The following is a 12,554-nucleotide window of genomic DNA, read 5'->3' as shown; positions in this document are numbered from 1 at the left end:
GAAATAAAAAGATATTGCTTGAAATGGCCGCACAGTCAACAATTAGACAACCCATAATTATTACATTTAGAATTCGTTGCGTAGGCTGAAAAATGGTCTGCTCTTGATACGTCTTATTAATTAATAATATGTAGTTGAAATTAACCATGAACATAATATTGTTTGTTATCTTCTTTGCTAAGCTATCATCACGATAAAACCAATGTATTTTCACCAACAATACACAACAAGACAGTCGGTGGTGAGAAGTTTAAAATGTGAACATGTAATGAACGTCTCTTTCGCTATTTGTTTGTTTTCTTTCTTCTTGTCTCGTAATGTCTCTGTTTTTCTCTTCAACATTCGAGACAGAGAAGGGAAAACATGAAAAATGAATGGCACGAACTTCAAACAACAACAAAGATTTCGGAAGGTTCGAAAAAATATGTGCCTGTAAAATTTTAGGTAATTTTCTTGAGATAATACTTTGACTATGTGTTAATAGTTTGATCAAAAATTGATGCCATGCATATGCATGGCAGTGTGTGAAGTGTCGAAACAATTTCTCATATCTTCAAAAATTGACTTCTACTTCTACAACTCAACTACACTCCGACTCCACTTCTCACTCATTGAATATTACTTCACTATTCTCACAATCACAAAGGTAGTATTTTTAGGGAAAGTAAAGGCGACAAAGTTTATAGTAAAGTCTCAATTATATTTATTATCAAGATAAGAATGCATGGAAGTTTATTAATGATGGCGTGTCCACATAATTATAATTATAATGGTGAAATTGAAATAATGTGTCTAGCTGACTGGTCAACAGTCTCTGCCAGAGTCTCTGGTGCATGGTGCCACTGGGTGCGTCTAAGTCTCAACTGTCCTCTTGGGTTTTGCATGCCTGCCAACCCTTCCGCTTTTGGCATAATCGTTCCTATTTTCACTCTTCCTTTATTATTACAATTCCGGCATTGTCTCTAAATTTCCGAATTCCGATTTTCAAAAATAAATAATATATTTTATAATAATACAGTAGAGCATACCTATTGGGGGACTTTTGGTCCTAGCAGAATAATCCCGCTGTAGGAATGCAGAGGAAAATGTCCCAAAAATAAACATGATGCATGATTACCTCTGTGGCGATCATCGCATCGACATACACTGATGAACTCTTTTATATGTGAATTACGTAACGTTGTAATGTGGTATCTTTCTCTTTGTCTTACTCACTTCTACTTTCACTTTCACTCGAAAATAAACAGCACGAACTCTGAGTAACTACTGTGTTCAATTTATCATTTACCACGCTACATTGGTGACCCCGACAGGTGAGACGTATTTTTCACCTCAACACAAACCATTTATTAACTTCAAACAAGTACAAATATGGAATTAGCGGCAGTAGCTGTTAAACTACCCACTTTCTGGTCCACAAGCCCAGTGGCATGGTTCGCGCAAGCCGAGGCACATTTTGCGCTTCGCGGAATACTCGCAGATGAAACGAAGTATTATCATGTTGTTGCGGCACTCGACACAGACACAGCAAACCGCGCACTGTCAATCCTGACCGCACCTCCTACAAACAACAAATATGACACTATTAAAAACTTTTTACTTTCGGCCTACCAAATGACAGAGGAAGAAAGAGCCCAAGCCCTTTTTAATTTACAAGGGCTAGGCGACAACAAACCGTCGGTGCTGATGGACAAAATGCTTGCTCTCCTGGGTAACCACGAACCTTGTTTCCTATTTCGTCACATTTTTTTGCAACAGCTCCCCGACTACATCCGCGCACCTCTTGCAAACTCAAGTTCTAAAACAAATCCTAGACTTTTGGCCCAAGATGCAGATCAGCTTTTTGTCTCCATATCAACACATTTTGACAACGTACACCAGATCAGACAGAAATATACAAAGAAAACCCCAACAGAACCCCAATCTGCACTCTGCTGGTATCATAGGAAATATGGGAAAGATGCGAAGAAATGCCTGCCCCCTTGTCAAAAATTCGGCCTCAACAAAGAACAGGGAAACGATCGACAGGGTCAACAACTTTAAACGTCACGAGCGTTGGCCCTGGTAGTAACAAGCAACTTTTCGTGACAGATAAACATTCAGGCTCACACTTTCTTGTTGATACCGGTGCACAAGTGTCCGTCGTCCCAGCGACCTGGCGTGACAAAAATTCCTGCCCTCCACACCCACCACTTCAAGCAGCGAATGGAACAACTATTAAAACATATGGCTCGCGCAACGTGTCATTAAAAATCAACGATCGTGTGTACCAAGCGCGCTTGATCATTGCAGAAGTTAAACATCCTCTTCTCGGCGCCGACTTCTTACGTGCTCATAACTTGTTGGTGGATTTACGACGGGGCCGTCTCATTGAAGCAGACTTTTATGTTTCATCACCATGTTCAGTCCAAACGATTGAAACACAGGAATTAGCCATGATTGAAACAACGTCTAATCCATTTCGAAGAATTCTGAACGAATTTCCAGAGCTGCTACAACCAACATTCTCCACGGAGGAAGTCAAACATGGCATACGCCATCATATTCCAACCACCGGCCCTCCCGTCTTCGCCAGAGCCCGACGACTTACACCAGAGAAGCTACTCCTAGCCAAAGAGGAATTTAGTGAAATGGAAAAGATGGGCATTGTTCGGAAATCAAGCAGCCCGTGGGCATCACCACTACACATGGTACCCAAATCAAATGGCAGTTGGCGCCCCTGTGGAGACTATCGTCGCCTCAACGAAAAAACAACTCCAGATCATTACCCAATACCTCACATTCACGATTTCACCGCCCAATTGGCAGGAAAATCTATCTTTTCAAAGATAGATCTTGTCCGCGGTTACCACCAAATTCCCGTCCATCCCGACGATGTGCCCAAAACTGCTGTCATTACCCCTTTCGGTCTTTTTGAATTCCTAAGGATGCCTTTCGGGTTAAAGAATTCAGCACAAGCCTTTCAACGCCTGATGGATACACTCTTCCAGGATATGAGCTGCACGTTTGCCTATTTAGACGACATCCTTGTAGCCAGCCAAAATGAAAAAGAACACAAACTTCACCTCAAAGCAGTTTTTAAACGACTCAGCGATTTCGGCCTTGTAATACGCCTGGAGAAATGTGTCTTTGGTGTAACCACCATAGATTTTCTTGGACATCGGGTTACGAAATCTGGAACAATCCCCCACCCAGACAAAGTGGATGCAATTACCGATTTTCCAAAACCGACAACTGTAAAAGGCCTGCAAGAATTTCTAGGAATGATAAATTTCTATCACCGGTTCATTCCCCACGCGGCAGAATTATTACACCCCCTCTACCAATCGATGAAGGCCATGAAACCAATTCATAAACTGGTTTGGACTGAAGAAATGACAAAAGCCTTCGAAGACAGCAAAACAGCACTCGCTCAAATCACCATGTTGGCTCATCCCGAAGTAGAAGCACTTATTGCCCTGTCAACAGATGCGTCCGACCTGGCTGTGGGGGCAGTGTTTCAACAATTTGTGGACGGTAAATGGCAACCGCTAGGTTTTTTCAGCCGCCAACTAAGACCACCAGAGCAAAAATATAGCACGTACGACAGAGAACTCCTTGCCTTACATTTAGCCATCCGACATTTCCGTTTCCTCCTGGAAGGCAGAAAGTTCACTGCCTATACCGATCACAAACCACTCGCCGATGCAATGGCAAAGGCAACTGATCCTTGGACAGCCCGACAACAACGACAGCTTGCTTTCATTTCTCAATTCACCACGGACATTCGCCACATATCCGGAAAGTCGAATACAGTAGCTGATTGTCTGTCTAGAGCTGGGATCAGTAGCGTTACCCTCGGAATAGACTACGCTGCCATGGCAAAGGACCAAATGGACGAGGAAAACCAAACTCCCTACCATACCGCCTACCCAAGCCTCAACATAGTCCCTATGCCAATCACAGAAGACGGACCTATACTTAAATGCGATACAGCGACAGGAAAACCCCGCCCGATTGTTCCCGAAAATTTCTGAAAATCTGTTTTTGACATCATACATAACCTTTCTCATCCCGGAAGGAATACAACAAGGAGGCTGATAGCCGACAAATTTGTATGGCCCGACATGAGAAGACAGATAAATAAATGGACAAGCGAGTGTTTACCTTGCCAGAGATCAAAGGTGCACACATGTCAAAGCCCCACTTGAGACATTTGAAGTTCCCGCTAAACGTTTTAGTCACATTCATGTCGATTTAGTCGGCCCTTTGCCTCCATCTGACGGGTATACTCATCTCTTCACAATTATAGATCGGAACACCCGTTGGCCTGAAATTGTACCTTTACGGAGTACTACAGCGAAAGACTGCGCAAATGCTCTAGTCCATGGTTGGATCTCCAGGTTTGGAACACCTCTAGACATCACATCAGACCGCGGACCACAATTTACTTCCTCTCTTTGGACAGAAGTATCGCTCCACCTTGGCGCTCGCATCCATAGAACGACAGCATATCATCCACAATCCAATGGGATGATTGAAAGGTTCCATCGGACATTGAAAACATCCCTGAAAGCTCGCCTTACAAACCCAAACTGGCTAGACGAACTGCCATGGGTTTTGCTTGGTCTCCGAACAGTTCCCAAAGAAGACATCGGCGTGTCAGTTGCAGAGCTCGTTTATGGTGAACCACTCACCGTTCCCGGGGAATTTGTCTCGGAAACCACCTCCCCATGGTCGGCGCACACATTCCTGGCACAAAAGAGAACAGAAACCTTCAATAAAGATCCATACAACAATCACCCAGCATCTCAACACGGCAAATCCAGCTCGTTTGTACCTCATCGTCTAACCAAGGCCAAATATGTGTTTCTACGGAACGACGCCCACGGTGGACCGCTCGGCCGTCCTTACACGGGACCCTTTCAGGTCATCGAAAAAAACTCAAAGACATTTCTCGTCGACGTGGGTGGACGACATGAGCATGTATCTATCGATCGTCTGAAACCTGCTCATGTTGACCTGACAACACCAGTGCCTGTTTCCGACCACCGTAGGCGTGGACGACCTCCAAACCCAACCAGTGAGAACGAACCAGAAGTCGTCCAAGCCCCAAACCAACCAATACCAGATACGACAACTACGCGGGCTGGACGTTGCACGAGACGTCCCAAATACCTGGACGACAGTGTATGTCTGTGCTGGGGGGAGTTGTGTGGCGATCATCGCATCGACATACACTGATGAACTCTTTTATTGTGAATTACGTAACGTTGTAATGTGGTATCTTTCTCTTTGTCTTACTCACTTCTACTTTCACTTTCACTCGAAAATAAACAGCACGAACTCTGAGTAACTACTGTGTTCAATTTATCGTTTACCACGCTACACCTCCCTTGTCACTTGTGAATGTCAATAAAACTAACGTGACACATGAGCCTTGAAATGGACTATCTTTGGTTCAGTGTTTGTTTTGTTTTTTTTTTTTAATTTTGTTTTTGTTTTTTTGTTTTTTTTATTTTGTTTTGTTTTTTTTTTTTGTTTTGTTTTTTGTTTTTTGGGGGGGGGGGGGGGGGGTAGCCATCGTTGTCTCGGGATTTCTCTTGGTACGAGTGTACTAAAATAGTAAAAATAATACGATATGAACGAGTGCGAGTGATGCGTATGCTTGAGCAGCCACAATTGCAATGAATGAGGAATGGCACGATAGGGCTGATCTGAATTAAAATGTACACACCACTGCGTGCGCACAAGCCTCTTCTCTCAAATTGGCCAAGGGCTTTACCCACGGCGTCAGCTTGTGCAACGCATCTCTTTAAAATCAGGTTGCCCAACTTAATCATCGCAAGACTGACCAATCAACGCATACAAAGAAATAGAGCGAGTGGCAAAAGAAGTGCAGGTAGACACGAGAGGTGTGTGTGAAGACACGAGCGGAACAAAGGCAGACAGAGGCGTGTGTGTTACTCCTGGGTGGCGGGAGAGAGACGTCACTCGCTGAGTCGCGGCACATGAAGGATTTAGCTGATCGATAAATTTCTATTTATTGGCCCTACAGCTCGCTAAATTTTTCTCGCTGTAAGCCAGACAGTGTCTGCCAATAATCAAAAGTCTAGGTTTTTTATAATTGACAGACACGTTTGATCACGTCGGCAGAAATATTTTATGCAAAATGCCAAACTAAGTGTGAAAAATACCAAATAATCTGAAAAAATGTCAGTGGGAATGTGTCCCAGATCAGTTAATATCAAGTGATATCATGGGAGAAAGTTTGCCGGAAATTCCGTTTTTTTAGTTATTATGATAATCGTCCGCTGGCATTTTGACTCTTTGCCAGTTTTATCACTTCCAACACCGGAACGTTAACTTTTGATACCAGGTATCAGAAATCTGTCGGCAACCCCATATCAATATCCCAGCACAGACTTATCACCATTGAGGTAGGACCTCTAGCCAGATTCAATTTTCGGAAGGCAAAGTGGGAAAATTTCTTGTCAGACATAAACGACAGCATCAATAACATCGATCCAGTTCCCAAAAACTAAGACCAGTTCTAGAAGCTTGTTTGGAGAAATGCCAAAAAACACATACCTAGAGGCTGCAGGAAATCCTTATACCATGCCTACAGCAAGCTAGCAAGGAACTTTATAAAAAATATGTGGAGGCTTACGAAACAGATCCATTTGCTGAAGAAACTGTCCAACATGGTGAGACCTTAATAACTTCCATTGCCGAAACAAAATCAGAAAGAAGGAAATGATAACCAGCACAAACAGCAAGAAAGCCTGGTCAACAATGAAAAAACTAAATACAGAAAATTACAAACAAACCAGGGTTTCAGCTGTGACACCAAATGATGTAGCAAATCAGCTTATCAAAAATGGAAAACCAACATACAGAGAAAAGGGTAAACTTAAGGAAATGGAACAGATCGCCCAAGGGAGTGAATAGGAAGTAGACCCTTTCTGCATCAAAGAATTGGAATCAGCTCTTGAACACTCCAAACCCGGCATGATATTAGCCAGGATTTCCCAAACAGTAGAAGAACATCTGTCACCTGACCAAACTGGTTTCCGCCCTGGAAGATCATGCTGTGACCAACTGCTGAACTTAGCACAATACATCGAATATGGCTATGAGAACAAACAAATTACAGGGCTGTGTTCGTGGACCTGACAGCTGCCTATGACACGGTAAATCGCAGGAAACTGCTCCTGAAGGTTTCTAGGGTAACTCGCAACACAAAAGTCGTTGCAATAATAAAATCCCTTATGTCAAACCGTCGCTTTTTTGTGGAAATGGATGGGAAGAAAAGCAGATGGAGATCACAAAAGAATGGACTCCCTCAAGGATCGGTACTTGCACCTATCCTTTTCAACATAGCAACGACCAACCTGAATTTGAGAAGAAGCTGACTTATATAGGATTAATTCCCTTAGATTTAATCTCCAATGGCTATTGGTTTTATAATTTGAAAAGAACTGTTGGCACAGTTTTACGACACATTAACAAGCATTATATAACCATTGATCTCGAAAACAAGTAGTAGCATTGTTATATTGTTACTTTGTGTTGAGTACTTCATTTTAATGTTAAGAACTTAGTTTGACAATTCCGTAGAATATTTTAAACTTATTTGTCTACTATCTAGTTTCTGTTAATTGCCTCTCCTAATAGAAAAATAATCCCTAGGCTAACAATAATAATGATTTTTTTAAAATCCCACTTTTATTGCTAATACTCATAGGAACAACCCAAAATAAAGAAGGAAGTAAAAAAAAAACCCAATTAATTGCCGTATATTTCTCTGCTATCAGGTCTGGTTTTTTAGTGATGTACTTATCTAGCCCCCCGGAAATATGCAAAAAAATATCCCAAATTATGCGGGGGGGGGGGGGGGGGGGGGGGGGAAAAGGGCAAATTATGCAAGGGAAATTACTAATTATGCAAAACAAGAAAAAATTAATAAATCGCTGTCTTCAGGGATGCCACTCTTCCGGTTTTAGCCGGAAATCCGGTTTTTTAATCCGGAACCTCCGGTTTTTGTCCGTCGTCACTATTCCATTTTTTTTAAAGAAGAAGAAAAACATCGAGATTTGAGCCGGAACTTTTTCGCCGGGTGAATAATTTGGGCTGTCACCGCCGGTCGAATATTTGGGCACCTAAATGGTAGTTTATCTCCGTCCATCCCCATCACAATTCCTCCTTTTTTTAAAAAAAATTTGATAAATAAACAGTGATTTTGAGAATTTCTCAGAATTTTTCCGCTGAATTTGCCATGTCAAACATTTCCCTCAAAACCACAAAATCACCATTATGTCTTATATTTTGACACCAGTGCAATAGTCTCTCTCTCTCTCTCTCTCTCTCTCTCTCTCTCTCTCTCTCTCTCTCTCTCTCTCTCTCTCTCTCTCTCTCTCTCTCTCTCTCTCTCTCTCTCTCTCTCTCTCTCTCTCTCGCGCAACCATCCATTAAATCTTTACAAGAACTAAATTTATGTTTAATGATAAGAATGGATTTATACTAGTAATAGTAATATATTACATAATACCAATACAAAACTATGTTCCTGTTATTTCTACACTTTGCTTGCGTTTGACCGATAGACGGAGACACTTTCCTCCTTTTTGACAAATTGCTATTATTATCACTGAAAAAAAAAACACTCACCAAAACCACTACATCATCTCTACCACCACTACTATTACAACCACCACCACATCATCATCCCTACCAACACTACTACTACAAATAACACCACATCATCCCTACCACCAGTACTACTACAACTACCAGCACATCGTCATTCCTACCACAACTATTACAACCACCACCACACAATTATCTCTAAAAGACCACCACTACTACAACCACCACCACATCATCATCATCCCTACCACCACTACTACTACAACCACCATCACATCATCATCTCTAAGACTACTACTACTACTACTACTACTACTACTACTACTACTACTACTACTACTACTACTACTACTACTACTACTACTACTACTACTACTACTACTACTACTATCACCACCACATCATCACCCCTACCACCACTCCTACTACAACACCACCACACCATCATCCCTACCACCACTACTACTACAACTACAACCACATCATCAACCCTACTACCACTACTACAACCACCACCACACCATCATCCCTAGCGCCACTACTACTACAAATAACACCACATCATCCCTACCACCACTACTACTACAACTACCACTACATCATCATTCCTACCACAGCTACTACAACCCCACCATACAATCATCCATACGACCAGTACTACTATAATCACTACCACATCATCCCTACCACCACTACTACTACAACCACCACCATCATCATCCCTACTACAACCCCCAAATTTAATTACACTTTCAACTTTTGAAATTCTCCGAGTCGTGTCAGAAATTGCTGCGAGACAAATTTTGGATCGAATCTCAGTGAATTTGAGTGAAGTTTAAATGAATAGGTTATAGTTGCATGGGTGGGTCATGATCTTCACAATGAAAAATTTTCTCCTTTTATGTGACGAGTCATTCTCACCCCTGATAGCTATTGATATTAATTTGTCTATATTTTGTTTTTTAGCACCTTATTTTATCAATTAGAAAACTGTTAACTCTCCTTTCTTTTGTGTGTTATTTGCTCTCAATTGCAATAATAAGTACTGAAACAATATTCCATATTTGATATTTTTCAAATCCCTACAAAGCCCTTGACGTTGATTTGTATCTCGTCCGCCCAAGTTTTCAGGCTTTTTTTAATTTGCCTGGTGGCATCCCTGTGTCTTACTTATCCGAACCAGCTAAATCGCTGTCTAAATTTTTCCATTGCTTTGTTTACATTTAACCAATTCAAAATTTAAGAACTACAACGCAAATTCAAAACTTAATTTTTTGTTGTAGAACAGAAAAGCTAGATGTCGCAGAGACGTTGTCTGACAATATCAGATTGTAAAAAGAAAAGCTGCGCTCAGCATCAGCGCTGTTGATTGTGGTGTATATGTACCACTTGGCAAAAATGTGGCACGTCAACAGAAGAGGTGATGGAGTTCTTCACCGCGAGGGGCCCAAGCTGCCGGGGGTACCTCTTGATCTCCTCCTCAGGTACAGTCTGAGCTGAGGTGATTGTCAATTGTAGACTTTCTCATATGGTCCAGCACTAAGTTGCAAGACTTACAAAACAGTTTACAAGCACTAACAAATGTTTCATTTTTAAACTGTTTGTGACGGTCGGTAACTGGTGTCTTTGTTGCTGATTTTGCTTTGGCACGCGGCGCTGCCCCATCGCGATGTACGAAGGCATCCATTCTGGTCAAGTTGTCTTGTATTGATTATTGATAAAACTTTTATTAAAAGGAATCAAACTTGAATCCAGATCGTAACTCGCACGTTAGCCTTGTTAGCGAGAGAAAGGCAGTGATCGCTTGGCGCTTGGTTTTGGGTAGATCTCAAGAAGACAAATCAAATCGTACACTTGGAATACGATGGTAACTTAGTAACACTGGCTCTAAACTATCGGAACAATGGCGGACGCCCGTATGAAATATTTCTCCGGCGAGCATAAAGAGTATCCAGAGGAAAAAAGAACCACATAAATTTGATCATGTTTTGACTTTTACACATTCTGATCACAAGGCATATGAAAAGTTCTAGCCAGCATGAAAAATAAAAAGTAATGATTTTCTTTGTTTAGAACCAAGATGGCCGCCGTTGCCGGGCGGCGTGACATCAGACTATTGAATCGTATTGGAACAGCCTCCCTTTAACCCTCTCCTTACCACCCATATGAAAATCGTCACGGTCGTTACGATGCCACCGACAATTTCCTCAAATAATTTCTCTTGTACATCACAAAATTTAAAGAAATGCTTTGGTTACAGCTATAAATGCTAATCACTGTGTTGTAGAGCTCACATGTCACTTTCTTGTTTGAGCAAGAAAAGTCTATTTTGTGCTGGGTGTGTGTGAAATTTCGGGGGAAATTCTAAAGATAGCTGGTAAGGAGAGAGTTAAAATTAAAGGGAAGTCACTGTCGTACTGTCACGTATTTGGGAACATCGTTGGATTTTTTCGGTTTAATTTTTCTTCATACAATGGTCATAAATTCACGCTAAAAACCACATTTTGCATAATTATGCGGTAAAAGGTGAATTATGCGGCCGCATTGCGGTAAGTGGCAAATTATGCGGCCGCATCGGTCGCATTTTCCTGGGGGGCCAGACTTATCTTTTCATTGTTTTGTTGTTTGTTGTTTTTTTTGAGCGAAGAAAGGTTTTGATCCTGAAACCTTCCATGTTTGGTTTTAACATTTTTTAAAAAAATTTTTAGCTGTTATATAATCACTTTTGTTTATACATGATTTTGTACTATGTTACATCTCTCTCTCTCTCTCTCTCTCTCTCTCTCTCTCTCTCTCTCTCTCTCTCTCTCTCTCTCTCTCTCTCTCTCTTTTTTTTTTTTTTTTTTCTTTCTGTGCAAAGCCTTTTTTTTCTTTTCTTTTTTCATTTATTTAACTTTTGCCAGATCATGACCTCAGCTGCAGGAACTTCAAAGCTCTGACTCTGCCTTGAAGAAGTCGATCATGATGGAGGAATCTAGCGGCAATGGACATTCAATGGGAGAGAAAGTCATCAATATTCTTGTTATCCAAGAACCTCAAGATTGGCAAAAAATGGGTGGGGAGGATAACTTTGAGACAGATAGCATTCTTTCTTCAGAAAAAATAAGAGAAGATGCTGACAGGATGGAAGAAGATAGTGCTGGGATTCTAACAGAGGGTTTGAGTTCTCATATCAATGACACTCTCTATAGTCATCAGAGTTTCTTTGTTGATTCACACCACAAGGCAGCTGCTAACTTGAAAGCTCAATCTCCAATGGGGCATACAGTTAAGGTGCAGGACGGGAAAGGGGAGATTCGGTCATCTTCTTTCAATAAGGATTACACTCATCAGTCATTTCCTCAGTATGGAATTAATCTACATAGGAAGATGACAGATCAAGGTTTGCTACCTGGAAATGGTAACAATATTCTAGTGAATGAAGATGCAAGTTGTCAAAAAAGTATAAAATTGGGTCGTCATAAAAGTATTAGTTTTCCCATAAAGAGCGAGTCTTTCTCCCCACCATCCTCATCTTTCATACAATGTCATAATCATAGAAGCACAGCGACAGCAACCAACATCTCCTCCATAACGGAGATGACACCTCAAACGTTTGCATCAAGTTCCAATTCATCCCTTCCCTTTTCCCCTGTTGTGGTATCATCGTTGTCATTGACTTCATCCCAGCCAGGAACAGATCCTGAAACACCAACCTTATCAACTACTCCTGACTCTGGTTTTTACACTCCGTCCCAGTTTGAGCCAAGTTCCAATGCCAGCTCTGCTTCCATTAACCCATTTTTTACTTCAACTCCAAGGAGATCCAAATCTGCAGGGCCTCAGACTTCAACTCCTTGTTTGACTGAAACACCAAAACGATTTAGGTGTGAGGGGATTAACGAAAGATTTACAGGTAAGAAGTCATCGGTGTCTGTTGTCTATTT

The 12,554-nt window shown here is 41.4% G+C and overlaps 2 protein-coding genes across 2 annotated transcripts in view; both read left to right on the top strand.

Annotated features, from left to right (window-relative positions):
* Nucleotides 1–294: 294 nt before the first annotated feature.
* LOC144978381 (uncharacterized) overlaps nucleotides 295–12,554 on the top strand; it is a 28,645-nt gene continuing 16,385 nt past the window's right edge. Inside the window, exons 1-2 of the mRNA XM_078924337.1 lie at nucleotides 295–444; nucleotides 11,532–12,523. Coding sequence (XP_078780463.1) covers nucleotides 11,590–12,523 — 934 coding nt within the window. The 5' untranslated portion in view covers nucleotides 295–444; nucleotides 11,532–11,589. The remainder of the gene's footprint in view (nucleotides 445–11,531; nucleotides 12,524–12,554) is intronic.
* LOC144978952 (uncharacterized) lies at nucleotides 1,372–2,043 on the top strand. Its single transcript, XM_078925572.1, has one exon. It carries the CDS (start codon nucleotides 1,372–1,374, stop codon nucleotides 2,041–2,043), a length of 672 nt encoding a protein of 223 aa, XP_078781698.1.

Source organism: Berghia stephanieae, chromosome 8 (genome assembly GCF_034508935.2).
Source record: "Berghia stephanieae isolate SIO BIC M18660-M18661 chromosome 8, UCSD_Bste_1.3, whole genome shotgun sequence".
Taxonomy (NCBI): domain Eukaryota; kingdom Metazoa; phylum Mollusca; class Gastropoda; order Nudibranchia; family Aeolidiidae; genus Berghia; species Berghia stephanieae.
The sequence above is the reverse complement of the archived record's forward strand: the minus strand, read 5'-3'. Positions and strand labels throughout refer to the sequence as shown.

Bases quoted from the DNA above. Each gene is read 5' to 3' on its own strand.
- LOC144978952 (XM_078925572.1), top strand. From the start codon at position 1,372: ATGGAATTAGCGGCAGTAGCTGTTAAACTACCCACTTTCTGGTCCACA.